The sequence below is a fragment of the Cervus elaphus genome, chromosome 11, assembly GCF_910594005.1.
Source record: "Cervus elaphus chromosome 11, mCerEla1.1, whole genome shotgun sequence".
Classification (NCBI taxonomy): Eukaryota; Metazoa; Chordata; class Mammalia; order Artiodactyla; family Cervidae; genus Cervus; species Cervus elaphus.
Genome location: NC_057825.1, coordinates 100,425,373 through 100,453,221, shown reverse-complemented (window position 1 = coordinate 100,453,221; position 27,849 = coordinate 100,425,373). Strand labels below are relative to the sequence as shown.

At 53.0% G+C, this 27,849-nt stretch overlaps 1 protein-coding gene and 1 pseudogene across 3 annotated transcripts in view; one reads left to right on the top strand and one right to left on the bottom strand.

Moving 5' to 3' along the window:
* The window catches only part of KCNIP3 (potassium voltage-gated channel interacting protein 3), a 92,324-nt gene that overhangs the window by 4,669 nt on the left and 59,806 nt on the right, over window positions 1–27,849 (top strand). For both annotated transcript variants that reach the window (XM_043918731.1, XM_043918730.1), the window contains exon 2: window positions 9,910–10,075. In XM_043918731.1, the coding sequence (XP_043774666.1) occupies window positions 9,910–10,075 (166 nt within the window). The remainder of the gene's footprint in view (window positions 1–9,909; window positions 10,076–27,849) is intronic.
* LOC122704035 lies at window positions 15,147–16,585 on the bottom strand (annotated as a pseudogene). Its single transcript, XR_006343690.1, has one exon. The product of XR_006343690.1 is annotated as a B-cell receptor-associated protein 29-like (transcript).

The following is a 27,849-nucleotide window of genomic DNA, read 5'->3' as shown; positions in this document are numbered from 1 at the left end:
TCCCACGGTCTCCTCGTTTTCCTCCTTGGTAAATAAGATCCTCCACCAACCCGCTTGGCACAGCCCCCCACCCCCACCCCCACCCTGTGCATAGCGAGAGCTCTGTAAATGGTGCGAGCATCAGTGTTGTCATTTTTGGGTTACTGAGTCGAGCCTGTGAAGGGCACCCCAATGGGACAGTGCGATCCGTGAGCAACTCAAGTCCACCCCTGGGTTGGTGAGAAGCCCTCATTGCCTGGGCAGCAAAGGGCAGGTGAGGAGATGATGTGCTAGTGGAGGTGGCAGCATTAGAGGCAGGGCAGTGACCACCCAGTGGTCCCCTCCTCGGCTCCACTGTTCTGGGTGGAGCAGCACCCAGGCATGTGTGTGTGTGAGTGTGTATGCACTCATGTGTGAGCCTGTGTGCACGTGTGAGTTCTGCAGGGGCTCACGACAGTCTCACCTCCCCTCCCATCCAGGAGGCAGGCTGCCTGGCTGGCATCTATTGATGCCCAGGGGTGGGAGGAGAGCTGAGCTCTCCCCCCTCCCCCTGCGAAGCCTTCCCATCGCAAATCCTCAGGGCCTGCATGACTCGACGCCCACTGCCACTTCCTGCCATCTGTCCCGAGTGATGGAAATAGAGCGAGTGAAGACGAGTGGGCGCTCACGAGCCTGCCTGCAGCAGTCCCCATGGACGAGGTCAGGGCGCCAGGCAGCCCCACACCTGGAGCCTGCGCGTCCCTGCCGGCCCAGGCTCTGGGCTCAAGACAGCCCCCTCCCCAGCCCCGCTGGGAGCAAGGGAGAGTGTGAATGCGAAACCCCTTCCTCCCACAGATAAGGCCCAGAATTTCCTATATGGTGGGATAAGCACTCTAAACCTTGGCTGCACTTTCAGATTGACTGTCGAGCTTTATAAAAATAGAGTGGTGCAGGTCCCACTGAATCAGTAATGCAGCCCTCGGGGAAGGCAGAGGTGGGGAGACTTCCCAAGTGATTCTGACGTGCAGCCAGCTGAGCAGACCGAGTTGGGTGCCCCTGCTGACGTCACTGGGCCGTGGGCTCGGCCCTCCCCCTTGCATGCCAGACCCTCACTCAGCACTAGGAGAGTGAGGAATAGTGCAGATCAGTCCTGCTGGGGGCGGGGTGTATCACCTCATTTAACCTCGCCCATAGTCCTGTGAATTATCCCTATTTTATAGATAAGCAAACTGAGGCTTGGGTCTTGCCCCTGTGGCTCAGTGGAAATAATCTGCCTGCAATGCAGGAGACACAGACAACATGGGTTTGATCGCTGGATTGGGAAGATCTCCTGGAGGAGGGAATGGCAACCCACACAAGTATCATTGCATGGGAAAATCCCATGGACATAGGAGCCTGGTGGGCTACAGTCCATAGAGTCACAAAGAGTCGGACCTGAGTGAAGTGACTAAACACACACACAAAATGAGTCTCAGAGTGGTCAAGAACTTCATCCAAGGTCTCCCAGCCAGGAGGAAAGGGCCCAGGTTTCAAGTTCCTGTCTGGTTGACCACAGATCTCTTCCCACCATACTTGACTGAAATACCATTCTGCTTGAAATCTTCCCTCCCCGGAACCCCAAAAGTCTTCCCTCCCCAGCTAGGTGTGGCTTCTGAATCAGACGCCAGTGGGTCCTTAAGAAGCCGTTCATGCTGTTTCTCATGCACAAAGGCATGTAAACATTTGGGAGAAGCTAGCCGTGCGTTTTGCACATGCATGAACTCAATCACTTTACCTCTGGGGAAAGGAGCCTGGATGTTTTCACCCCAAAGGCTGTGCACGGGGGCAGCTGCCCCGTGGGCTGCTAGCCTCTCTGGGGGCCTGTGGTGGGGGTGTGGGGAGCCGCAAGGTAGAATGTCCCAGTTGAGGTCCCAGTGTGTTGTTTTAAATGATCGGCCTCTTTGTGTGGTGTGGTGAAAACTCTCAGATGATGACTGAGAATGGAGTGTTCTCATGGAGGGTCTGGACCGCGTTTGGGGGAAGCTGGAAGGCATGGGGGGTATTCTTCCTGTGCCATCTCCATGGTGTTGATGGCAAAGTTACTGAGGAGTCAGCTTGACCCTTCCATTGCTGCCCACATGTACGGCAGAACCTGAATACCCAGCACACTATTACGCCCCCACCTGTCCCACCACCTGCACCTGGCTCCGCGCTCCACCATATTCCCCTCAACCTGGGCAGACCCCAAGCTGGTCTTCAGCCTCCTTGTGCCCCAGTTCCCCTCCACACTCCACCAGACCACCTTTCTGAAACAACTCTGATGGACCCTAGCCTGGACTCGGGCAGGAGAGAGGAGCTGGGGGTAGGGTGTGCCCTGGTGTGCAAGCTGCCCACAGCCCCACAGCAGGAAGGTCTAGAACGGTGCCGGCCAGTAGAAATGAATTTCATGATCCTTCCCTCGTGGTCCAGTGGTTAAGGATGCACCTTCCAGTGCAGGGGATTCAGGTCCAACTCCTGGTCGGGGAGCTCAGACCCTAAAAGCCAGGGGCAGCCAAGCCTGTGCACCTCAACTAGACGGAAGCCACAGGCTGCAGTGGCGACCTCACATGACGCAGCTAAGACCCAACATGGCCAAAAATAAATAATTTTTTTTAAAGAAGTGTATTGCAAGGCACAAGCGTCACTTTAAATGGTCAGGCAGACACATTAAAAAAAGTAAATTCAAAAAGAAATTTTTAAAATAATATATTTTATTTAATCCAATGTAAATATTATTTCAATGTGTGCTCAATATAAAAATTGTTAATAAGCTATTATCCTACTAAGAAAAATTTGAAATCCAGTGTGTATTTGCACTAACGGCATGTCTCCATTTGGACTAGTGTCGTTTCAAGCATTCAGGTCAGCGCGTGGCTGATGTGTGGGACACCCAGTCCCAGAGGACTCACTTCTCTGAGCTGAGCTGAGCAACGGAGCCCTCAGACTGCAAGTTTTCTAGCTGTTTGTATTCCTTCACCGATTTTGTCTTATCTGCTGCAACTTGTGCTGTAGTTTCTTATTTTTCTTTAACTCATATTTTAAATTTCCATAAATTCAGTTAAAAGGGAATCAATAGATTGTTCTTGTAAAAGGAGAGCTGGTAGCAGGTGCTGGGGTAACCATAACAACGCCACAAAAACAAAACAAGAGCATTAAATTCTAGCGCCCCCCCCCCCAACCCTCCTCCCTCCCACTCTGTTGCCTGCTGAGGCTCTGAGCTGAAGCTAGAGGGATGCTTCGGGCACCCAGAGTCTAAGTGAGGGTCCCCAACTTCTGGGCTGTAATACCTGATGATCTGAGGTGGAACTGACATAATAATAATAGAAAGAAAGTGCACAGTAAATGTAATGCTCTTGTGTCATCCCCAAACCATTCCCCCTCCATTCCATGGAAGAATTGTCTTCCATGAAACCTGTCCCTGGTGCCAAAAACATTGAGGACCATTGGTCTAGGTCATCCCCTCTCCCAGACAGGAGATTCTCCCAGGCGTTCCTTTCCTGGAGCCAATGCGTGTGTGCATGCTAAGTCCCTCAGTCATGTCTGACTCTTTGCGACGTTATGGGTTCTTAGCCCGCCAGCCTCCTCTGTCCAGGGGATTCTCTAGGCGAGAATACTAGAGTGGGTTACCATGCCCTCCTCCAGGGCATCTTCCCCACCCAGGGATTGAACCCATGTCTCCTGCATTGCAGGCAGATTCTTTGCCACTGAGCCACCTGGGAAACGCCCTGGAGCCAATGACCTCCAGCCAAAGCCCAGCAGTGCACACCTGATTGTGAACTAGTGGGGCTGACTCCTCGTTGGCCTTGGGCAAAAGAGAACACACCAGATGGGAACATGGTGATCTTGGTGAGAGGGTATGAGAAAGACCTATTCCAGGATTTGTGCTTCAGCTGGGTGATTTGCAGGAGGGCCTAAGGAACCCTGAAAGATGGATGTGAGCGTTAAACACGACACCTCTCCAAGCACCCAACACTGCCTGCTGGAAAGTAGATGCCTCACCAGCATGGTGTCCTTTCTGTACACCCCCTGCCCCCCCAGCTCCTCATAGACCTGGGACTTGGAAGAAGGGAAGCTGATACCTGCCCCTGGACTCCCCTGGAGGGCAGGAGCTGCAAGTGTGGGCTGAGAGGCCGGAAATGTCTCAGCGTACCTGCAGCGCTTGCCTTGAAGGCACCTTGTCAGCCTTGGAGGAGGCTGCAAGTCTCAGGCCAGCCTAGGGCCATTTCTGGGACCTGGCTCAGAATGCTCACTGCTGGGGACGCTGTGTGACCTCACGACCCAGATCTTCTGGCTTCACTGGTCTCTGCCACCCAGCTCTGGCTGTCCCCTCCCCTGGAGGGGGAAAGGATGGCTCCATCCTTGTTAAAATGCATCAGATAAGAGCAGAAGGGGAGAAAGCCTCAGTGAATTATGGCGAGAGCATCAGGGGGCTTTCACTCAGGCATTGTAGGATATTTATTGAGGGTTTTGTGTGTGTTTGTATTTTTTGAATATTCTTTTTTTTATGTATGAAAGTATTTTTTAAATGGAAACTTCATTGACGCCATTGCAGACTCACTTGCAGTTGTAAGAAATAAAACAGAGGGACTTTCCTGGTGGTCCAGTGGCTAAGACTCTGAGCTCCCAATGTAGGGGGCCTGGGATTGATCTCTGCTCAGGGAACTAGAGCCCCCATGCTGCGACAAATAAAAAAGATCCTGTGTCCTGAAACCAAGACCCGCCATAGCCAAACAAATAAATAAATATTCAAAAAAGAAATGAGACAGATCCCAAGTACCCTTTACCCAGTTTTACATGCACTCGTGAGTGTTTAGTCCTGCGCTCTTAAACACACAAGCACACAGGATTGTATGTGTCAGCTCACGTTCCCATCACTGCAGTCAAGACTTGTAACAGTTCCATCACCTTAAGGACTCATGTTGACCTTTTATAGCCACACCCACCTCCCCTCTTCCACCTTTTCCCCCATCCTTAACCCCTGTCCCACTAACCAGTTCCATTTTGAAATGTTACATAAATAGAATTATATCGTATGTGACCTTTTGAGATGTTGGCCGTTCTGATAGCATGAGTGATGTCTCCGTATGGTTTTGTTTGCTTCTGCCCGGCGGCTCATGATGTGGAGCATCTTTTCATGGGCTTCTTTGTCACCTGTCTGTCTTCCTTGCTGACGTGTCTGTGCTGGTCTGCTGCCCATCTGCTGGCTAGAGGCTTTGTTCTTTTCCTGCTGGGCTCTGGAAGTGAGGGTCTTTTGAGTGTCAGGCACACAGCAGGCCAGGGCCGGCTCTAGGAGCCAACACTCCAGGAGAAAGAGCCAGAAACGCACCCAGGCAAACAAATAAACAGGGTCAGTTCAACAGCCAGGTATGCTGGGGATCACAGCAGGTGCAGATGTGGGTGATGACCCAGCACCTGATCTGAGTGAGGCCTGACAGGGAGAAGCAGTCTGTCTTGAATGTCCAGGAGGAGCGTGCAGGTGAGGGGGGAGGAATTGCAGGTAGAGGGGCAGAGAACTGTCCAGGGGGAGGGGGAGTGTGCAGGGGGAGGGGGAACATGCAGGGGGAGGGGGAGTGTGCAGGGGGAGGAGGAGTGTGCAGGTGAGGGAGGGGGGAGTGTGCAGGGGGAGGGAGAGGAGTGTGCAGGGGGAGGGGGAATGTACAGGGGGAGGGAGAGGAGTGTGCAGGGGGAGGGGGAACATGCAAGGGGAGGAGGAATGTGCAGGTGGGGGAGGGGGGAGTGTGCAGGGGGAGGGAGAGGAGTGTGCGGGGGAGGGGGAGGGGGAACGTGCAGGGGAGGGGGAGTGTGCAGGGGGAGGGGGGAGTTTGTAGGTGGGGGAGGGGGGAGTGTGCAGGGGGAGGGAGAGGAGTGTGCAAGGGGGAGGGGGAATGTACAGGGGGAGGGAGAGGAGTGTGCAGGGGGAGGGGGAACATGCAAGGGGAGGAGGAATGTGCAGGTGGGGGAGGGGGGAGTGTGCAGGGGAGGGAGAGGAGTGTGCAGGGGGGAGGGAGAGTGTGCAGGAGGAGGGGGGAGTGTTTAGGTGGGGGAGGGGGAGTGTGCAGGGAGAGGGAGAGGAGTGTGCAGGGGGAGGGGGAACGTGCAGGGGGAGGGGGAGTGTGCAGGGGGAGGGGGGAGTTTGTAGGTGGGGGAGGGGGGAATGTGCAGGGGGAGGGAGAGAGGTGTGCAGGGGGGAGGGGGAATGTGCAGGGGGAGGGAGAGGAGTGTGCAGGGGCAGAGGGAACGTGCAAGGGGAGGGGGGAGTGTGCAGGGGAGGGAGGAGTGTGCAGGGGGGAGGGAGAGTGTGCAGGGGGAGGGGGGAGTGTGCAGGTGGGGAAGGGGGGAGTGTGCAGGGGGAGGGAGAGGAGTGTGCAGGGGGGAGGGAGAGTGTTCAGGGGGAGGAGGGCTTAGGAGTCCCTCCCCCACTTCCAAGGCCTCAGAAAGCCGCGCAGCACCGCCCTTAGCTGAGACCCCCTGAACGTTGGAACCAGGAGGCCGTGAGTACGCTGTGGCCCTGGTGTGCCCCCAGGCATCTGAGACTTAGTTTGTGATTCTGTGCTCAGTCACTCAGTCCTGTCTTACAACCCTGTGGTCTGTAACCCACCAGGCTCCTCTGTCCATGGGATTCTCTGGGTAAGAGTACTGAAGTGGGTGTCATTCCCTCCTCTAGGGGCTGTTCCCGACCCAGAGAGCCAACCTGTGCCTCCTGCGTTGCAGACAGGCCCTGCCCGCTGAGCCACCTGGGCAGCCAGCTGGGGACTTGGTTTGCTCATCTTTAGAGCGGGCAGGTGCTGCCAACCTCCTGTAGTTACCATGGCAATGAGGCGCCCTTAAGGCCCAGAAGTGCAGGAGCGGGGTTCTCAGCCCGTCCTGTGGGCCCACCCAGCCCTGACCCCCTCCCGGTAGGAAGGAACCCCGGGTCACCTGCTGGGTCTCCCCTCATCAGCCCAGGCCTGACTGCAAGACAGAGTCCCCAGGACTAGCACCGGGCTCCAGGCTCCGTGAAGGCCACTCCTGCCAGCCACCCAGAGCTGTCCTGAGGCAGGGGCCCCGACAGACAGCTCCTGCCTGGGCTCTGAGCCCCTCCCGGGTCTCCCCTCTGACCTTCTCCACTCAACCACACACAGAGCGTTCAGCAAAGAGTTCATGAAATCATGAAGGGCCAGCTGCCGTCGTCCCCCACCCACCTCCTGGGCTGAAATAAAGACCTGGTTCATTGAGGCCTTTTCTCTCCCGAATAAGATCATTAATAATGGAGAAGGTCTCTGTCTGTGCACGTGTGTGTGGGGGGGGGGGGAGCGCGGGGGGCACCTCCCTCAGCATCCCTGGCATCTGGGGCCCCCGGCCACCCCACCAACCCCCTTTCTGCCCTGCTGGGATAGTGAGCCCAGTCTGGCTATAGCTCTGCGCACCACTGACCACCCCTGGCCCCAGGCCAGGCTAAGCTTGGGAGAAGCTGAAGAGCGTGGAGGGGCCGCTGAGCATGTGTGCTGGGGGTAGGGCCTGAGGGGGCGACAACCACGGGGGGGGGGGGGGGGGGGATGGGATAGCTGGGATCAGGCTAGAAAGATCCTGAAAGTCAGGATAAGCGGTTGGGTGTTGCCCAGTGTAGACAGCTGCTTCATCGAAAGCTGACCAGGAGGCCCACCACCCAGCCCCAAATGCGGACTGCCCCATGGGGCCATGAGCCAGCTCAGGTCCTGGAGGGCTCCCCCACCCAACGAGAGCCTGCGGGAGGCGGCACACGGGTCTCTCCTCAGCTGAGCATTTGCTCAGACTGCACAGTCTGTAGGATTTTTCTTATTCCTCACATTTCGGAAAGCCACCACAGAGGACAGGCAAGAACCTAAAAGGCCAGAAGCTTGCTTTTGCAGCTTTCCTTGTAGCCAGAGACGAGACGTATGACGCAGGCTGGGACAGTCTGACTCCTCTGCTCTTGACCTTGAACCTGGAGCCAGTGACTCAACCAAGACTCCCACAGAGTGGCAACACCAGTGTGGGCCCCGGGCCCAGTGCCCCTGGGACGGCAGTGCCGGCGACACCAGTGTGGGCCCCGGGCCCAGTGCCCCTGGGATAGCAGCGCCAGCAGCAGCAGAGCCGGTTGTCCTGGCCCGTGGGTGACCGTGACTGAGGTCTGGCTGTCCATCAGCCTGCTCTTTGCCCTCATCTGTCTTCCAAGCCTGGCTTGGTCTGTCCCGGGGAGGCTGCAAACGGCCCGGGTCCCCCACCACTGACTCCTCTCCACTTACCGTCCACCAGAGTGGTTTCTTCTGGTCCTTTACCCGCGAACCCGACTGTCGCAGGGGCTGTGCTAGAGTCTCTGCATCTGCAGAACTTGCTCGAATGTACATCTGTTTGTGATGTATTTCAGACACTCATATACTTTTCAGGACCGTATAAATGTCTGCCTGCGATGCCAGGAGTCACAGGAGACATGGGTTGGATCACTGGGTCTGGAAGATCCCCTGGGGAAGGAAATGGCAACCCACTCCAGTATTCTTGCCTGGAGAGTCCCATGAACAGAGGAGACTGGCGGGCTACAGTCCTTTGTGTCGCAAAGAGTCGGATATAAGGGAGCAACTGAGCATGAACGCAAAAAATATTGAGGCTCTGGGGTGAAGCAAGGAGGCCCGACTGCTGTGTGGCCTGCGTGGATCTACCCCTCTCTCTGGGCTTAGTCAGTGAGGGATTTGGGCTGGGATCTCTGACTGACATCCAGACTTGTGTTGGGGTCGGGGCGAGGTTGATGAGCCTGTCTGGACCCTCACCTCCCTCCTTCCAGGGTCTCCATCATGTGCCAGAGCAGGTGCCCAGTGGAGAAACCCACAGACCCTGCCCTCAGCTGGGAGTTCCTCCAGCAAGTCACCACTACACAGTTCATGCCATGGATGCAAGGGTAGTCCCAGCGCCCACAGCTTTAGAGGCCAGGGTGCTTCATGCAGGAGATGGCTTTCTAGTTGGATCTTATTTTTAAAGTTTTACTTATTTTTAGCTTGGGCTTTCCTAGTGGGTCAGGCTGTAAAGAATCTGTCTGTGATGCAGGAGACCGGGGTTCCATCTCCGTGTGGGGAAGATCCCCTGGATCAGGGAATGGCTCCCCACTCCAGTATGCTTGCCTGGAGAATCTCATGGAGAGAGGAGCCTGGCGGACTGCAGTCCATGGGGTCGAAAAGAGTACAGGAATGAGTGACTAACATGTTCACATTTTTACCAATTTATTTATTATCATTTGGGGCTGCACAAGCTCTTCACTGCTGGGTGCGGGCTTTCTCTAGTTGTGGCACGTGGACAATACTCGCTGACTGTGGTGCGTGGGCGTCTCACTGTGGTGGCCTCTTGTTGCAGAGCACAGGCTCCAGGGCATGGACCGGCTTCCGTAGTAGCTGCTTGAGGGCTTAGTTGCCCCGAAGCGCGGGGGATCTTAGTTCCCCCACCAGGGACTGAACCCATGTCCCCTGCGTTGTAAGGCAGATTCTTGACCACTGGACCATTAGGGGAGTCCCTGTTAGCTGGATCTTAAAGCATGAGCAGGGCTTGTGTGTGGAGGGAGTGTGTGTTCACAGAGCAGCCTAGCAAGGCTGGCAGGAAGCGTGCGTGGGAGCAGAGGCTGCCAGCCCCACGGTGGCCTTGAACATCCTTCTCAGCCCCTCCTCCAGCCTGGATCACCAGCCAACACTGCGCGTGCAAGGTGGCCTTGCCAGGAAGGGACAGAGGGTTCGTGGAGAGAGGGGGGAGGGTTGAGAGATGGGGCAGGAGGTGACCAGCGCCGGGGGCAGTGGCGCCCTGGGAATCGTCCAGTGGGGCAGGGGCTCCTCTCCTGCGCCCCTGGAGGGTAAGGCCCTGTGTGGAGTGAAAGATGGCCTCGAGGCATCCTGGGGCCGATCTGGGGGTGCCCTTGGTGAACCAGGGCTCACGGTCACTCTGCTGTTCCTGCTGCAGGAGGTGATGAAGGTGTCCGACGGCAGCCTCCTGGGGGAGCCGAGGCGCACTCCACTGAGCAAGAAGGAGGGCGTGAAGTGGCAGCGGCCGAGGCTCACCCGGCAGGCCCTGATGCGCTGCTGCCTGGTCAAGTGGGTCCTGTCCAGCGCGGCCCCGCAGGGCTCAGGTAGGGGCTGGGCTCCCTGGGGGGTGGGGTGGGTGTCTGTCCTCAGCTCAGAGACCTCCCTGCGGACCCCAGCCTGGACCTCTGCAGGGAGGGGCTTCCACTCATTCACACCTGTCCCGGTGCATCAGAGTCCTTGCCCCACGGGGCACAGAGCTCGAGGCGGGGCCCAGGGAGGTGGGGAGTGTGGGGGCCTCGCTGGGGTTCTCCCAGCCAGGAGGATGGGGAGGGGTTTCAGCAAGGGGTTCCTTGCTGGCTGGGTGACCTTTAGCATCGCACTCTTCCTGAGTCCTCTGTGAAAAGAGGGGCTGATACCCCGCGACAGGGCGCTAACGTGTGCAGGGGCCTGGTGAGGAGGTGGCCGGGCCTTCAGCCTCCTCGGTCCTGCCCAGCGCAGCCCGAGGGCTGGCCGTGTACTGCAGGCTGCGTTCTGGGCATTAGCGGCAGAAACGGCTGCCTGGCTCTTGCTGGTGACACCTGACGTCTGTGATGCAGTAAGTGGTGCAGAAGGGACTTTGAGCAGCCCCGTACTCTCACACACATGTGCACATACCACAGACTCACACCTATATGCGCCCACTGGGAACTTGTGGGCACACACAGGCACGCATGTCGCGCACACTTCCAGTGACCACACACACAAGGCGTGCTTGAGAGTCTGCCTCGGACTTTCAGGAAAAGGTGCGGACTTGGACCCCGAGTACTGTGTCCCATTCATTGTCTCAGACGCTCTCTGTGATTTCCAGACTCAGTCTCCTTGACTGGAAAATGGGGACATTCATGACCCCAGCATCCCAGGCTTGATGCTGTGGGGGGTCAGCCATGGGTGCAGGCCAGGCCCCTGTCCTTGATCTGCACCCCTACTCCCCAGCCCACTCCCAGCACGACTCCAGCCCCTTCATCTGCTTCCCGGAGCCCCTGCTTTGCCACCCTCCTCTGACCATTTTCTTCTCCACAACAGCCTCCGTGGAGGCTCTGAAGCCTGTGAACACACATGTGAGGTCCATGGGGGTTCTCCACTTCTCGCGATGGAGCAGAAACATGAAGTCACTAAAAGTTCATGCAAACAGCTTAACTGGGAAGCTCACATCTTCACGGACTGTATTTTTCTGCAGCAGAGTAAAAGCAATTGTTTTCCATCAGGGTAGGAACAGGGAGCAGACGTGAGCAGTGGCGCCCTCGTGTGGCCAGTCCTTTGCACCTAGCGGACTTGAATCTGCTCTGACAGACCCCACTTGACCTCACTGGAGGCACACATTTTTTAATTTGATTGAAATGTAGTTGATTTATAATGTCGTGTTAACTTCCGCTGCACAGCAAAGTGACTGAGTTATACACACACATATATATTCTTTTCCACATTCTTTCCCATTATGGCTTATCACAGGATATTGAACATAGTTCCCTGTGCTGTCCTGTAGGACCCCGCTGTTTATCCATCCTATAAGTAACAGTTTGCATCTGTTAATCCCAAACTCTCACCCCATCCCTCCCCTGACCCATGGCAACCACAAGTCTGTTCTGTATGTCTGTGAGTCTGTTCTGTTTTGCAGATAAGTTCATATGCTTTGTATTTTAGAGTCCACATATAAGTGATATCATATGGCATTTGTCTTTCTATTTCTGACTTACTTCATTTAATGTGACAGTCTCTAGGTTCATCCAGGTTGCCACAAATGGTAGGATGTCATTCTTTTTAATGGCTGAGTAATATTCCATTGTGTTGTTGTTGTTAAGTCATGCCCGACTCTCTTTGACCCCGGGGACTGCAGCACGGCAGGCTTAGGGAAGGACAGGGGTCCTTCACTGTCTCCTGGAGTTTGCTCAGACTCATGTTCATTGAGTCAGTGATACCATCCAACCTTCTCATCCGCTGTTGCTGCCTTCTCCTCCTGCCCTCAATCTATCCCAGCATCAGGGTCTTTTAAAGTCAGCTCTTCGCATCAAGTGGCCAAAATATTGGAGCTTTAGCTTCAACGTCAGTCCTTCCAGTGAACACATATATTTTCCACATCTTCTTTATCCATTTATCCAAGACACAAATTCTCCAGGTCTTCTTGGCAGCAGCACAGGCTCCTTTTCCTCCTGTGATCTCTCAGCCCCTCGGTGACCCGTGTCTGTCTCACTGCCTCCCTGCTCCTCTCCACCCAGCAGCCCTCCCCCTACCCCCAGGACCCTCTCCTGCTGAGCCCCGGCTTCCACCTTCCCGGAGGAACATCTGGCATGCTGTGGTCTTCAGGACAGTGCTGGGGCGTCCTGCACTGAGGCCTCTTGCACACCTCTTTGTGGGTGGACACGCGGAAGAGCAAGCCGGGGGACAGGCTGGGTGTGTCCAGGGTCACCAGAGGGGACCACACCCACAGGGCCCACCTTTAGCTGAGGTGGGTTCCTAGACGGCAGGGTCTGTTCCCTGCAGCTCCTTCTAGAGCTGTGTGGAAGTGTTTGCTGAATGACTGGTCTCGGCCAGGAGGCAGTGGGGGCGGGGAAGGGGTGCACAGCCTAGGACACCACCAAGGGCTTTGCCCAGCCCTGCCCTTCCCCTGGCGACCTGACACCCTACCAGACCTTGAGGGGGCATGAGGGGCATGGAAAGCATGCCCTTGGCTGTGTGAGGCAGACGTGGAGGGCCGCGCTGTTTTACTAAACCGAGAGAGCAAATGTTAGGAAGGTCACACGAGTCAGTGGGTCACGCGGGTCAGGGGCTGAGTGAGGGCTCTGACCTGGAGCGTCTTCCGTCTCTGCGGACAGGGTGCCCTCTCTCAGGAGCTGTGGGGAATGGGGCTTGAGGCTCAGGGTCTATGGAGACAGCAGCCACTCTTGGCAGCAGAGGAGCAGAGACCCCCAGTGTACACCCCTGTCCACTGGGCATTGCCCCCAGGCCTTGGCGCCGCGGTCTGAGCAGCTCCCTTGCGTGTCCCTCCGGGACGCTCTGTTGGCGTGGTCCCTCTGAGGGCTCATGGAACACTCGGCTGTGCCCAGGCCAGGTGCCTCTCTGCTCCTCTGGGAGCCTCCTGGGCTCTGGGTGCAGAGGCCAGCTGCGCCATTCAGCGCCGCTCGGTCCCCGTGCCCAGCCTGGCCTGGCTGGGCGTCCTGGGCCAGGGCCTCCTGAAGGCGGGCGGGCGGGGGGGCACTGCGCCCTGTTGGGGTGGGCATGGTTTCCAGCAGCAGCCGTGGTGCCCGAGACACAGATTTCCGAGACACGCTGGAGCAGGACTCTGGCTCAGTGGGACACACCGGTGTCCTGAGCCTCTGCGACGCGGCAGGAGTGTGTGGGACTCAGAGGCTGGGGTGCACGAAGACAGGGGCCAGGCCCGCGGCTGCTGTGCCCCGGGGGCCCAGCCCTGGCTGTGAAGAGCCTCGGCATGGGGTTGGCAGCAGGTCAGCCGCGGGATCTCTAAGATGGGTGAACCCGGGTCCTGGCAGCACAGAGCAGGGCCATGGCCCCACCCCACTAAGGAGCAGCCCCCGTCCTTGGCCCGGAAATGTGTGCCCCCCAACACTGGGGCCATCCTCAGTGACCCAGAGGCTGGGGCTCTGCACTGCTCTGCTCATCTCCCAGCATCTTACAGTCCTTCCTATTAGGATGTGAGGCAGCCTCTCCAGGGACACAGCTGAGCCACCAGTCTGACCGACCTGTTTCTCAAGTCTGGCTTCCATGAGGCCTGTAAGACTGGTGTTTTTAACACCAGGCTTATGCCTGGAATAGTAACACCATCCGCAGAGTAACCTGGGGTCCAGCCAGGCTGGTGTAAGCAGAGAGACATTTGCTCTAGGCTGTTGGGAACTTTGCAGAAACCCTAGAGGGCCAGACGAAGAGGCCTGGATGGGACAAGGCCGGGATCCTGCCTGCCGCTATGGGGGACGCCCCCTGTCCCCACCCATTCTGGTAGGGATGCTGGAGCTGCAGCCGCATGCTCCTGCGTGACAGTGTGACCATCCCCGCACAACAGGACACAGTCCTGCGCCCTCCCCCAAATGGAGACCCAGATTCTCGGCCACTGCTTCCGTCTCTGGGAGGTACTCATTTCTCCTGGGGTTTTGTCAGCCCCGTGTGAGATCACACAGTCACTGCAGCACCAGCACCCCTGGTTTAAACAGTGGTAGTAGAAAGGTGTGTGTGGGGGGCACTTCCCTGGCAGCCCAGGGGTTAAGAATTCGCCTTCCAAGGCAGGGGGTGCAGGTTCGACCCCTGGTTGAGGGATTAAGATCCCACATGCCTCCCTGGCCAAGAAAACCAGGGAGGTTTTCTTGTTTTTACAGAAGGTAAAAACAGAAGCAAGATCGTAACAAATTCAACAAAGACTTTAAAAATGGTCCACATCAAAAAACAAACAAAAAAAATAACGCCTTACAAAAAAGGAAAGGTATAGGGACAAAGAGGTAAATTAGCTTGTCCGTAATACATAAGCATATATAAATACAGGCTAACAGAATTTTAATGCATTTGAAAGGCCAAGATATACCCGAGGTCATGTTTCAGAGTGAGATGCCAGGACTTCCCTCGTGGCCCAGTAGTGAAGAGTCTGCCTGTCTGAGCCCCGTGTGTGGAACGTGCACCTCCCTGAGACTTCGGGACCCCCAACCCTGAGCTCCTACTCAGCACCTCTGTGATGGTGGAGCGCTGTACCCGCATGTGTCTTCAGAGCTGGGGGAGAGATGGACATTCGGTTCTCTCTATTTTTTTTTAAGGCTTTATTTACTTATTTGTATGCTTGCTTATTTTTGGCGTGCTCAGCCTTCGTTGCTGTGCTCTGGATTCCTCTAGTTGCGGTGCAGGGGCTACTCTTCTTTGCAGTCTGCAGGCTTCTCATTGAGGAGGCTTTTCTGGTTGCGGAGCATGGGCTCTAGGGCACACAGGCTCCAATAGTTGCAGCGTGTGGGATCTTCCCAGACCAGGGATCGAACCTGTGTCCCCTGCATTGGCAGGTGGATTCTTTTTTTTTTTTTTTCCATTTTCTTTTGTATCTAGGTCTTTAAGAAACAAGGAAGATAGCTTTCAAGTCTAAACACTGGAGCAACCTAAATCACATTAATATAACAATCATCCTCTCCTAAAGGAAACTAAATGAATATATGAATGGAAAGTAGTATTTAATATGTAGCTTTCAGAATATAGAAACACCTCAGAGAAACTGTGGCACCAGTGTATGTATATATGAGGTAATATCTGTATAATTAGCAACTCTTACAGCAATGGGAAACACTGCTTTTTGGATACATTATACATAAACTTTCTATCTCAAGAATTCCACATTGTTGTAAAATAATTTCAGTTCAGTGCTATGGCAGTGATGCAAATTGATGTAAACCCCATTCCCAGATGAACATTAAAAAAGCGGAATGCCTACTAATTATGTGTTATTAACACAAATGTCAGCAAAAATAGTTTAACAGGTGCAGAAACACAATACTGAAAATATAATTATCAATACAGCTGTCTTGAAAGAGTTAACTAGTACCATCAGGCTTAAAAAAAAGCACTTAAGGTCACTGTTTTCATGTTTCACTCTTTCAGCCACCATACACCAGTGTTACTATCAGTATCTAAATAAGGTGTTTAACATGCTTATATTTTATTTAAGAGCTGGAATACAGGCTTTACAGTGTATCTGAAACATCATCAATACTGGGATAATGCCATTATGATAAGTCTGTGTGTGTGGCATTAAAAAAAATAATGGCTGGTCATAGTATGTTTTTCTGAACTGAATTTTAAATTTTCTAGAGGCTAACATGATAATACATTTTTCTTCTTGACATGGTGTTTTCACAAAATCTTCTTCCATAAAGTTCACCGACATTTCTTGTCTTGCCCTGCACGATCCTGAAGTCCTGAGTGTTCTCTCAGGAGCCGGTCATACTCTTTTGAAAGTCTCTCTGATTGCATCTTCATTATCATCACGTCATTTTGTGCCTTAGAAAGGGCATCTGAAGCCTTCTTTAACTCAGTTTTCAGTTTTTCATTGTCTTCTAGTTTTTTATTTTCTGCTTCCAAAACGTGTTCTTCTTCCTTGCCATAGTTTTTCAAGAGCCGTTTCAGTCTTTCATTTTCTTCCATGAAGTTTTTGGCAGCCTGGTTAATATTTTCTACTTGACATTTAAGCACTCCTTTGTTTGACAGCTCTTTTGCCAGCTGAGTAATAAGGGTAACCAGACGTCTCAACACTAACCAGAAAAATAATGAAAATCCAGAAATGTAAAGATTTCTTTGAGACCTGAAGAGTTTCATTTGTATATGTTCATAGGCAGCAGGTCTGTTGGCTGAGCTCTTTTCAATAGTATGAGTCGAGGAATATTTTCTTACTTCTCTCAACAGCATCTAGAAACAGAACAATCAATAAGATTATAATAGTAAGAAAAGCCTTGTTCTAGAAACTTGCAATTTTACCCCAAACGCTAAAGGAAAATATCTTCTGCCATCTCTGAGGAGGAATAAAAGGTAGACAGAAGATTAAAATGAGTCCTATTTCAGCGTAAAGAAAATTTGCAACTGCCGCCCATTGGAGTGTCATTGTTTTTCTTTATACTTTGCCTGCGGCCGCCAGGCTCCCCGCGCTACCTTCCGGCAGGTGGATTTCTTAAACCACTAGACCACCAGGGGAGTCCCAAACGCTCAGCTCCTAACAGACAGCTGAGGCCTCAGGGCTACCTGGTGTCAGTCAGAGATTCCATCTCCCTGAGGGCCTGGGAGTGAGCCAAAAGTAGTGTCAAAAGAAGAAGAGATTTTTGCCAAAAAAAAAAAAAAAAAAAAGCGCCTGGTTTTGCTCAGAACCGTAGCTCCTCCTGGGCCTGCCCTGGCCCCGGCAGAGCATCCCGACTGTCTCAGTCACACTGTGTGCCGTCGGATGTGCTGGGCCATCCGCCCAGGGGGAGGCCTGCTTGTCCGGAGCCTGGACGTACTGCGCAGCCTTTGCTGGAGTCGCTCACTTGCCTGTGGTCCACGGGAGGCCCCGTCAAACACTGCCCTTTCTTTCCCTGGCTGAGAGTGCAGGGTGTGACAGTCTGTCTTTCACTTGGAATATTTTGACTTGCCTGCCCTTGCATGTAGCAGCAACCCCAAACAACAGTGGCTTCATTTAGACAGAAGTGTGTATTAATATCCCCTATCTGAGAAACCTGGGCTAGGCAGTGGCTGGCACTGGTTTAGCAGCTTGAGGATATCAGAGTCAGGGTCTTGCAGCTGTGTGTGTGTGTGTGTGTGTGTGTGTGTGTGCGCGCGCGCGTGCGCCCTGTGTGTGTGCGTGTGTGTGTGGGCACCCTGTGTGTGCGCGCACCCTGTGTGCGTGCACGCCTTGTGTGTGTGTATGTGCGCGCCCTGTGTGTGTGCGTGTGTGTGCACGTGCCCTGTGTGTGTGCGCACACCCTGTGTGCGTGTGTGTGCGCGCACCCTGTGTGTGTGCGCGCACGCCGTGTATGTGTGTGCGCTCCCTGTGTGTGCGCGCACCCTGTGTGTGTGTGTGTGTGCGCCGTGTGTGTGCGTGCGTGCCCTGTGTGTGTGCGTGTGTGTGCACGTGCCCTGTGTGTGTGCGCACGCCCTGTGTGCGTGTGTGTGTGTGCGCGCACCCTGTGTGTGTGTGTGCACGCCCTGTGTGTGTGCGCGCACGCCGTGTATGTGTGTGCGCGCACGCCGTGTATGTGTGTGCGCGCACCCTGTGTGTGCGCGTGCCCTGTGTGTGTGCGTGCGCACCCTGTGTGTGTGCGTGCGCGCGCCCTGTGTGTGTGTGTGTGTGTGCGTGCATGTGTGCGCGCGCCGTGTGTGTGTGTGTGTGTGTGTGTGTGTGTGCGCCGTGTGTGTGCGTGCGTGCCCTGTGTGTGTGCGTGTGTGTGCACGTGCCCTGTGTGTGTGCGCACGCCCTGTGTGCGTGTGTGTGTGTGCGCGCACCCTGTGTGTGTGTGTGCACGCCCTGTGTGTGTGCGCGCACGCCGTGTATGTGTGTGTGCACGCCCTGTGTGTGTGCGCGCACGCCGTGTATGTGTGTGCGCGCACGCCGTGTATGTGTGTGCGCGCACCCTGTGTGTGCGCGTGCCCTGTGTGTGTGCGTGCGCACCCTGTGTGTGTGCGCACCCTGTGTGTGTGCGTGCGCGCGCCCTGTGTGTGTGTGTGTGTGTGTGCGTGCATGTGTGCGCGCGCCGTGTGTGTGTGTGTGTGTGTGTGTGTGTGTGTGTGCGCGCGCGCGCACGCGGGCGCGCGCGCTTTCCCTCCCAGTTGCTCTGGCTGCAGCCATCATGGCTTTGTCCCTGACAAGAGAAAGGAGAAATCGGGGGAAGGGAGGAAGTGGCCGTGTCTACATCAGGAAAGCAGCACGTTCACAGAACTCTCTGGAAGATTTATGCTTATATTTTGCTGGGCAGAACTGAGCCACCCTGACTGTGGGGAAGGGGTGAGGATTGCCTTTAAAAGAAAACAAACCTGAGCACGTCTGCACCCTCAGCGCAATCTGAATTCTGTAGGTGAAAGAGGAGAACGCTGAGGTGAGGTTCTCTACCAAACGTCTGGCATGGGGTTGTTTGGACGCCCAGACAGGCCTTAGCAAGCTGCCTGTGCTCACTGGGCGCTCCAGGAGTGCAGGCCCGGGGTCGTCAGCAACACAGGGATCCCTTCCCACCTCCCCTTTCTCTACTCCGCAGAGGTGCCAGCAGGGCTTGGGGCTGGGGTCAGTGAGCACAGGTCAGAGGGGAAGAGCTAGCCAAAGGTCAGGTTGCCACCCTTCCCCAGCTCTGCCCAGGGTCCCTGGCCGCTGAGCCTCCCAGGCGGGGACTCGGGCGGGGGCAGGGAAGTTCCCTTCCTGGCTGTAGAGAAGCCCCGTGACCTGGATAGGGCCCCTTTGCAGTGTGATCACACCCTGGGTTGAAAATCACGCAGGGGCACCTCCCCCAGGGGTGGCGGAACTCAGGAACAGGGCCCACCCCGCCCTCACACCCTCCCAGCCCAGGAAGCTGCAGGAGCCCTTCTGTCTCCAGGGAGAGGGAGCACCCAGGTCCTGAGAAGCCAGGGTCAGGCGCAAGGTGAAGGGCTGGGCTGGGGGGCAGGCGGTCCTGCGAAAGGCCGAGAGCGGGGGAGGTGAGGACAGAGCAGAGAGGAGGGCAGGACAGGGCGGAGAGGCCGAGACAGACGGACGACCGAGACCCACAGGGCTGGCACTGAGATTGGGAGACAGAAGAGGTGGGAGTGAGGGCTCTAGAACAGAGGCTCTGAGTGCCTTCCGGTTGGGGAGAGGCAGGCAGAGAGGGGACAGAGAGGCTGGGGGGCTGGCGCTGTGGCCAGTTGGCCAGAACGAGGGGTCCCTGGGCCTGGTCCAGGGATGACGGGGCGCAGGGAGACGCCTGGCCCAGCTCGGCACCCTGCCCTGAGGCTGCAGGAGTGCCAGCATGGCTGCAAAACGCACCTGGGTGACATCATCAGCATCTTCTTCCGCTTCATCTCGGGGAACCTGGCTCGAGGTGAGGACTGCGTGGGGTGGACTGGGGACCAGGGTGCAGGAAGGGGCAGGCTTGGGGCTTAAAACCGTGCCCTCCGGGAATGGGGCAGGGCTGATGGGGGGTGGAGGTGGTCCTGAAAGCGGGGCAGGAGGGCACCCCAGGCTTAGAGTCTGTCCTGTGACAGGTGGGCAGTGAGTACCTAAGCTGGGGCTCCCCACCCATTGACCTGGGGAGGAGAGCAGGTGGGGAGGGGCTTCCATCTCCAGGGCTCCTGGATTCAGGTACATCCCAGGCAGGAGGGAGCCGACGCCCTCCGGCTGGCCCACCTGCCTTGTGCACACCGACCTCATTGCTGGGGTCTTCTCCTCTTGTCCCTCCCTTTCCGGAGGCCCCTCAGCTCCTGCATCAAAGACTGACCTGACATCTGCAGCATAGATGGGAGAAAACAACCCAGCCTGTGTAAAGGCCTAAGTGCTCAAGGGGCACAGAGCCTGGCGCAACAAATACTTGTCACTCATGAACGATATTTTAAGAAGGATAAAAATTGAAAATTGAATATGTAATCCAGAATCTCAAAAATCAGTCAAATAATAATGGTTTAAAACCTTCAAAAGCAGTAATAAAACTCTTGGAAGAGAAGAAACAATTCTGGGACTACCCTGGTGGTCCATTGGCTAAGACTCTCCCCTCCCAGTGCAGGGGGCCTGGGTTCGATCCCTGGTCAGGGAACTAGAGCCCACAAGCTGCAACTAAAGATTCTGCATGCCACAACAAAGATGGAAGACCAGCGCAGCCAAATAAATACATAAAGGCAGGATTTTGATACAGTGAAGGTTTGCAGAGGGAGCTCAGATGGGAGTGTGAGTCTAAGGAGGGGTCCGGTTGCAACCTTAGGGGCTTCCAGGGAGCATTCGGGCCAATGCTGTTGTCAGGAATGGGAGCCCAGGGTCACCCCCAGCTTTTCAAAAGAAGGGGAATTTCCCCACCACCACCCCCACTTCCCGCCCCATCTCTGTTCCCGATGCTGGTAAGCCCCGCCTCTCAGTTGCTAGACTTCCCCTCTTTGTTCAGTTCAGTTCAGTCACTCAGTCGTGTCTGACTCTTTGCGACCCCATGAATCGCAGCACGCCAGGCCTCCCTGTCCATCACCAACTCCCGGAGTTTACTCAAACTCATGCCCATCGAGTCGGTGATTCCATCCAACCATCTCATCCTCTGTCGCCCCCTTCTCCTCCTGCCCCCAATCCCTCCCAGCATCAGGGTCTTTTCCAATGAGTCAACTCTTCGCATGAGGTGGCCAAAGTATTGGAGTTGCAGCTTCAGCATCAGTCCTTCCAATGAACACCCAGGACTGATCTCCTTGAGGATGGACTGGTTGGATCTCCTTGCAGGCTGTTGTTATTTTCGGGGAGGACAAAACTATGAAGATGTTGGTCCTTGAAGAGAGATGTCTGGGGGGTGGACCCAGGGGCAGAGGGAGGTGCCTGGAGTCACAAAGCCTTTGGTGGTGGAGACCCAGGTTCAGTCCCTGGGTGGGGAAGATCCCCTGGAGAAGGAAATGGCAACCCACTCCAGTATTCTTGCCTGGAGAATCCCATGGGCAGAGGAGCCTGGCAGCCTACACCCCATGGGGTCGCAAGAGTCAGACACGACTGAGCGACTACACCACTCGCCGCTGCTGGTTGGTGACCTGGAGCATCTCTCCTGCCCACCCTGCGCCCCCTCCTCACTAACCAGAGTGGACAGAACAGCACCTGCTCCATAGGGCAGCTGGGAGGGTCAGGGAGCACCCTTAATGGAGCTTCAATCCATGGGTCTTTATTGCTGGTAGCTTTAGGCATCTTTTCTAGATCTTCTTACCTGCCTGATACCTGGGCAGGTTCAGGGTTGCTTTCTCTCACTCCCTCTGTCTGTCTTTCTGGGAAGGGAAGGAGGATGCTTTAGGCCTGTCACCAAAATTGCAGTCTGACAACAATCAGAGGCTGGGTTTGCCGGCCTCGGTCTGAGCCCCTTCCAACTCTGGAGGATGCTGCTTCTGGGATTCGCAGCACAGCTGGGGTGGGAGGGGCTGCCTGGGGGCAGGGAGCAGGGAGTTAAGCCAGGGGCAACTGGTAAAGCCCAAGTACTTGACGTCAACTTGCAAAACAATCTGAAGGAAGCTTGATTCTTTGTCACCTCTGACTCCTTCAGTTGCTCTGTGCAGTTGCTCTTCAGTCCTTTGCATAAAAGTTTGTGCTCATCCAGTGGTCATCTTTCAGGTGTTGGTGGGTGCTCAGGGAAGCTTTGGAGCTCCAGACTGTCAGTCACCCCGGAATCCCTTCTTCTGACTCGTCTCAGGCTTCAGGTTGGAGCAGGAGGGCAGGGCATGGGCACCTCTGAGCATCTTTGTTCTTCCTCCGCAATGCTTCCGCTCAGAACGGTGGCCAGGTCAGTGCTACCACCCAGCAGCTGCTTAGCCTCAACTCCCAACTTTTGAGACTTCCCCTCTCCAGGCAGTGTTGGAGGAGGACAGACCCCTAGTTCTCTTCCACAGGGTCTGAGGGAGCCCTGCAGAAACGTACCCTCTGCCTCCATGACTGTCTCTGCATAGGTGTCCAGGTCCCTCCCATCTTCCTGCCTGCCTCTGGCCAGTGTGGCCGGACCATCACCCTGACCTCCTCCAGGTGTGAGTCACACCCGCCTGGCCCTGCATCCCCCAGACTCCGGGGACACATGCCCAGAAGCCCTTCAGTTGGACAGAGACCAAAGCCCCCGTGGATGGGGAGAAGAGTAGAGGGAAGACACCCCAGCACATCAGCCAGCCTTTCAAAGGACAGTGCCTCCCTTTGCCTCCCAGCCTTTTTCTTCTCTGCCCTCTGGTGGGGCAAAGAGGGTGAGTCACAGAGTCAGTTTCTCAGTCCCCTCATGTGACCTGCAGAACTGGTCTTAGCCTTGATGACCTCTGCCCAAACCCAACAGGAAAAGTCACATTTAATACCTGGATGTGAAATGTGGAATCCACACCAAGATGGGGAGGGCCTCGGCTTCTGGGCCTTTTATCACACCTTGCAGCAGGTGCCCAGGCCCGGGGCTCCCAGGGACCAGGCAGGGATGGGGCAGAGGCAGGAGGGGCCATGAGACAGGGCTTGGGCTGCAGAATGAGGCAGCAGAGGCCCCAGGTTACAGACAAAGGTGGGCACTGCTGGCTCCAATTGTCAAAGCATCCTTCTCAACGTGTTAAAAATATCATTCTACAAATAGACAGTGAGCATGTGTCAGGTTCTACTGAAGTCCTTAATAAGGCAACCAGCAGAGTGACAAAGCAAAAAAGAAACAGATTTTTAGAGGGGCTGGAAATAAATGGGGACATGTTGCCGCCTAGGTATGAAACTAAGAAAGATAGGGCAGTGAAGCCACCACCTGTGCGGTTATCTTCTCCACCAGAGAAGAGGTCGTCATCGCATCTTGTCAGCTTTACAGGCTTGTAAAACATCTGGGCCCCCCTGCACTGCTCAGCTCCACTCCCCTGGCCAGTCTGATGCCCCGGCAGGCATTGGACAGTGCCCCAGCAGGGCCCAGAAGATCATTGATGCTCCTGGGTTTTATTTCCATATTTTGAAAACAACTTTTAAACAACAAAGAATCTTAGCTCTGCCACTTGTGGCTGTTACAAGGTAAAAGGCATAGGGACATTCAACATTCCACAAGTCTATTTGAGTGGGGCAGCATCAAACCGAAGGTGGTGCTGTGCTGTGCTTGGGCGTTCGGTCTTGTCCAGCTCTTTGTGACCCCATGGACTGTAGCCCACCAGGCTCCTCTGTCCATGGAATTTTCCAAGCAAGAATACTGGAGTGGGCTGTCATGTCCTTCTCCAGGGGATCTTCCTGACCAAGGGATCGAAACTGTGTCTCATTGCAGGCAGACTCTTTACCACTGAGCCCCCGGGGAAGCCAGGTGGTTGGAAGCATACCCCTGAAGGGAGCCGGTGGGGAGGTTTTTTATAGAGAAGATGAGGAAGCAAAGCAAAGAAACTGATTGGCTGCAGCTGAAGCAATTGTCTTAGTTGTCTGTCTGTGATTGGCTGCTTAAAAGCTGCCTTTTCTTGGATTCAGGTGCGTTCACGCTGGCTTTTTAGGTTTTGGTTTGCTTGCATGAGCTACCAAGGCATTAGAGCCACCTCAATCCAATGGTCTCTTGTTTGTTTGTTTTTTAAATTAACTTATTTATGTATTTGGTTGCACCGAGTTTTGTTGCAACACATGGAATCTTTCACCATGGTGCACAAACTTTCTAGTTTTGGCACACGGGCTTAGTTGCTCCAAAGCATGTGGGATCTTAAATACCCAGCTAGAGATCGAACCAGCATCCCCTGCATTGCAAGGCAGATTCTTAACCACTGGACCACCAGGGAAGTCCTTGGCCTCTTGTTCGGTTGCTTTAACAATTCCTCCCTTTTGGTCATCCTCTCATGCATAAGAGATTGACCAACCATTTGGTGTTACTGGGAAATTCCTTGATGGTCCAGTGGTCAAGACTGGGTGCTTCACTGCTGAAGATTTGATCCCTGGTCGGGGAACCAAAATCCCACAAGCCATGTAGTGGCCAAAAATAAAAGTAAATAAAAATTTTTTCAGTTTGTAATTACTGTCCTTCTCAGTCACCCTCGGGCGATGTGTCTCATGGTGCACCTCGCAGGTTTCGCTATTGGCCATGGAAGGGTTGTTTTTGCTCTTCATCTCATTGTCCGTCAAGCTTCTGTTACTCCAAGCTCCGTGAGGCCATCTGATGTACTGCTGAAGAACTCAAACTCGTATTTAAGACCCCTGAGAGCACACAGCCCACCAGGGAGACTCCAGTGGTGGCTGTTAAGAGGATAATACCAAATCAGTTGGTATCAAGTAAATCAAATAATACACCTGAAGAGGCATCAGCCTTTTTTTTAGCCAAGTGGCTTGTTTTTTTTTAATTTCTTGTATTTGAGTTTCTTTTATACCAGAGTTGTTGACCCAAGTACACCAGGAGGTCATTGCTATGGCACAGATTCCTCCTTGTTCAGCCAGCAGGTAATTTAAAACAGTTCTATTATCTGAAACCACTTTATTGGCTCAAAATAACCCCTAAGTCAAAAAGGCATATTTGGAGGTGGCATAGTTTCCTACCCTTCATTCCTCACCTTTTAAATTTATCCAAGAAGGCTCACAGTCTAGACTTTGAGTTGGTAGTCGGCTGCATCTCACTGAACCAGGCTCTTAGTCCTGAGAAGAAGTCAGTTCAGTGAAACAGTTGCCCCTCTGGCAACCATAAATCTGTTCGCTATGTCTGTGAGTCTGTTTCTTTTTCATAGATAAGCTCATTTGTGTCATATTTTAGATTCCACATTTAGGTGATATCAAACGGTATTTGTCTTTCTCTTTCTGACTTACTTCACTTAGTATGATAATCTCTAGGGCCATCTATGTTGGTGCAAATGGCATTATTTCATTCTTTCAGCTATAAATCTGAGTATTATTCCATTGTGTGTGTGTGTGTGTATCTTCTTTATCCATTCACCTGTTGATGGACATGTAAGTTTTCCCCATGTCTTGGCTATTGTAAATATTGCTGCTATGAACATTGAAGTGCATGTATCTTTTCAAATTAGAGTTTTCTTTGGATATATGCCTATGAGTGGGATTGCTGGATAATATGGCAACTCTGGAACATATGACAGAGATCAAATTGCCAACATCTGCTGGATCATTGAAAAGGCAAGAGAGTTCCAGAAAAACATCTATTTCTGCTTTATTGACTATGCTAAAGCCTTTGACTTTGTGGATCACAATAAACTGTGGAAAATTCTTCAAGAAATGGGAATACCAGATCACCTGACCTGCCTGTTGAGAAATCTGTATGCAGGTCAGGAAGCAACAATTAGAACTGGACATGGAACAACAGACTGGTTCCAAATAGAAAAAGGAGTACGTCAAGGCTGTATATTGTCACCCTGCTTATTTAACATAAGTTAAATATAAATGCAGAGTACATCATGAGAAACACTGGGCTGGATGAAGCACAATCTGGAATCAAGATTGCCAGGAGAAATATCAACCTCAGATATGCAGATGACACCACCCTTATGGCAGAAAGTGAAGAGGAACTAAAGATCCTCTTGATGAAAGTGAAAGAGGAGAGTGAAAAAGTTGGCTTAAAACTCAACATTCAGAAAACTAAGATCATGGCATCTGGTCCCATCACTTCATGGCAAATAGATGGGGAAACAGTGGAAACAGTGGCTGACTATTTTTTTGGGCTCCAAAATCACTACAGATGGTGACTGCTGCCATGAAATTAAAAGACGCTTACTCCTTGGAAGAAAAGTTATGACCAACTTAGACAGCATATTAAAAAGCAGACACATTAATTTGCCAACAAAGGTCCATCTAGTCAAAGCTATGGTTTTTCCAGTGGTCATGAATGGATGTGACAGTTGGACCATAAAGAAAGCTGAGTGCCGAAGAATTGATGCTTTCGAATTGTGGTGTTGGAGAAGACTCTTGAGAGTCCCTTGGACTGCAAGGAGATCCAGCCAGTCCATCCTAAGGAAGATCAGTCCTGGGTGTTCATTGGAAGGACTGATGTTGAAGCTGAAACTCCAATACTTTGGCCACTTGATGCGAAGAGCTGACTCATTCAAAAAAACCCTGATGCTGGGAAAGATCGAAGGCAGAAGGAAAAGGGGACGACAGAGGATGAGATGGTTGGATAGCATCACCGACTCAATGGACGTGAGTTTGAGTAAACTCCGGGAGTTGGTGATGGACAGGGAGGCCTCGCGTGCTGCAATCCATGGGGTCACAAAGAGTCAGACATGACTGAGCGACTGAACTGAACTGAATGGCAACTCTATTTTTAGTTTTTTGAGGAATCTCCATATTGTTTTCCAAAGTGTCTGTACCAATTTACATTCCCCCAATACCATGCAATTAATTCCTGATTAATGCTGTACCTTCGGTCAGTAGTTTTGTGAATTCATCAGTTTTCTTCATCAGAGTTCTGAACATTCTGACTTACTACAGTGCTGTTATGATCTTCAAGTTATCAGAAATCTGTACTTGTAAGGATTCTTTCCATAAATCTCTTTGAAGAGGAAGCACTTTTGCAAAAGCATCAGAGTAAAACCATTACTGTCTGTAAATGGCAAAAGACTTAAAAGTGACCATGGCTAAATAGCTGATGAGATTTCATTATAATGAATTTGACAAGGAATTTTTCTTATGTCTGTGACATACAACATTTTAAGATCATAACTAGAGTTATGATTATATTATGCCAGGTCATATCAGATCTCTAGAAATTTTATACAATTTCTCATTCTAAAACAACCAGTTATCCTACTTTAAAGCAAAATAACTTTTTTTCCCTTAAAAATGCATTTCCCCCTTTTATACCTTCTTACCAAAAACACATCCTACTTTTATTGTATACAAAGTCATTTCTCTTATTTCTTATAGTTTTGTTTACATATATTGATTAGATTTCTTAACCCTTAGAAACCTTAATTTCTAGTGAAACTAAGAAATTAGCAGTTATGGACTACTATACCAGCATTCTGTAGATTGGCAAACTTATTAATACTTTTCATAATTTCTAGAAGCATATTGTCCTCACAGTGAAGTTTCCAATGTGGCACAAAACTTGTTTATTAACAGATCCAAATATCTTTAGTCCTTCTGTAATAAGAAGCCAAAAATAGGTAAACCCGTGTTCAATAATTAATGTTTCAGTATTTTATCTTAATTGGTGGGAGGGCAGCCTCCTATGCAGTCTTTTGATGCCCTCACTCAGCCACGTGAGAATGGGCCTTGGGCCTGGAACACTTCTTTACCGAGGGATGTAAAGCCCACACAGGGACTTCCCTAGTGGTCCAGTGCCTAAAACTCCGAGCTTCCAACGCAGGGGGCCCAAGTCTGATCCCTGGTCAGGGAACTAGATCCCACATGCCGCAACTAAGATCCTGCATGCCACAACTGAGACCCAGTGCAGTCAAATAAATAAAAAAAATTTTTTTTAAAAAAGGTCTCACAGTTTGTGCTGGGCTTTTCACCTTATATGGGAACAACCCTCCTTGTCTAATTTTTTGAGTGTTCCTTTGTCTCTGCTTAAAGAATCTGCCTGCAGTTCAAGAGACCTGGTTTCGATCCCTGGGTCAGGAAGATCCCCTGGAGACAGAAATGGCAACCCACTCCAGTCTTCTTGCCTGGAGAATTCCATGTATAGAGGAGCTGGTGGGCTACAGTTCATGGGGTTGTAGAGTCAGACACAACTGAGCGACTTTTTTTAAGGCATATGCATGCTATGGCAGCTGGCCACTCCCTGTTTTATCGGCCTCTGCGGGGAGC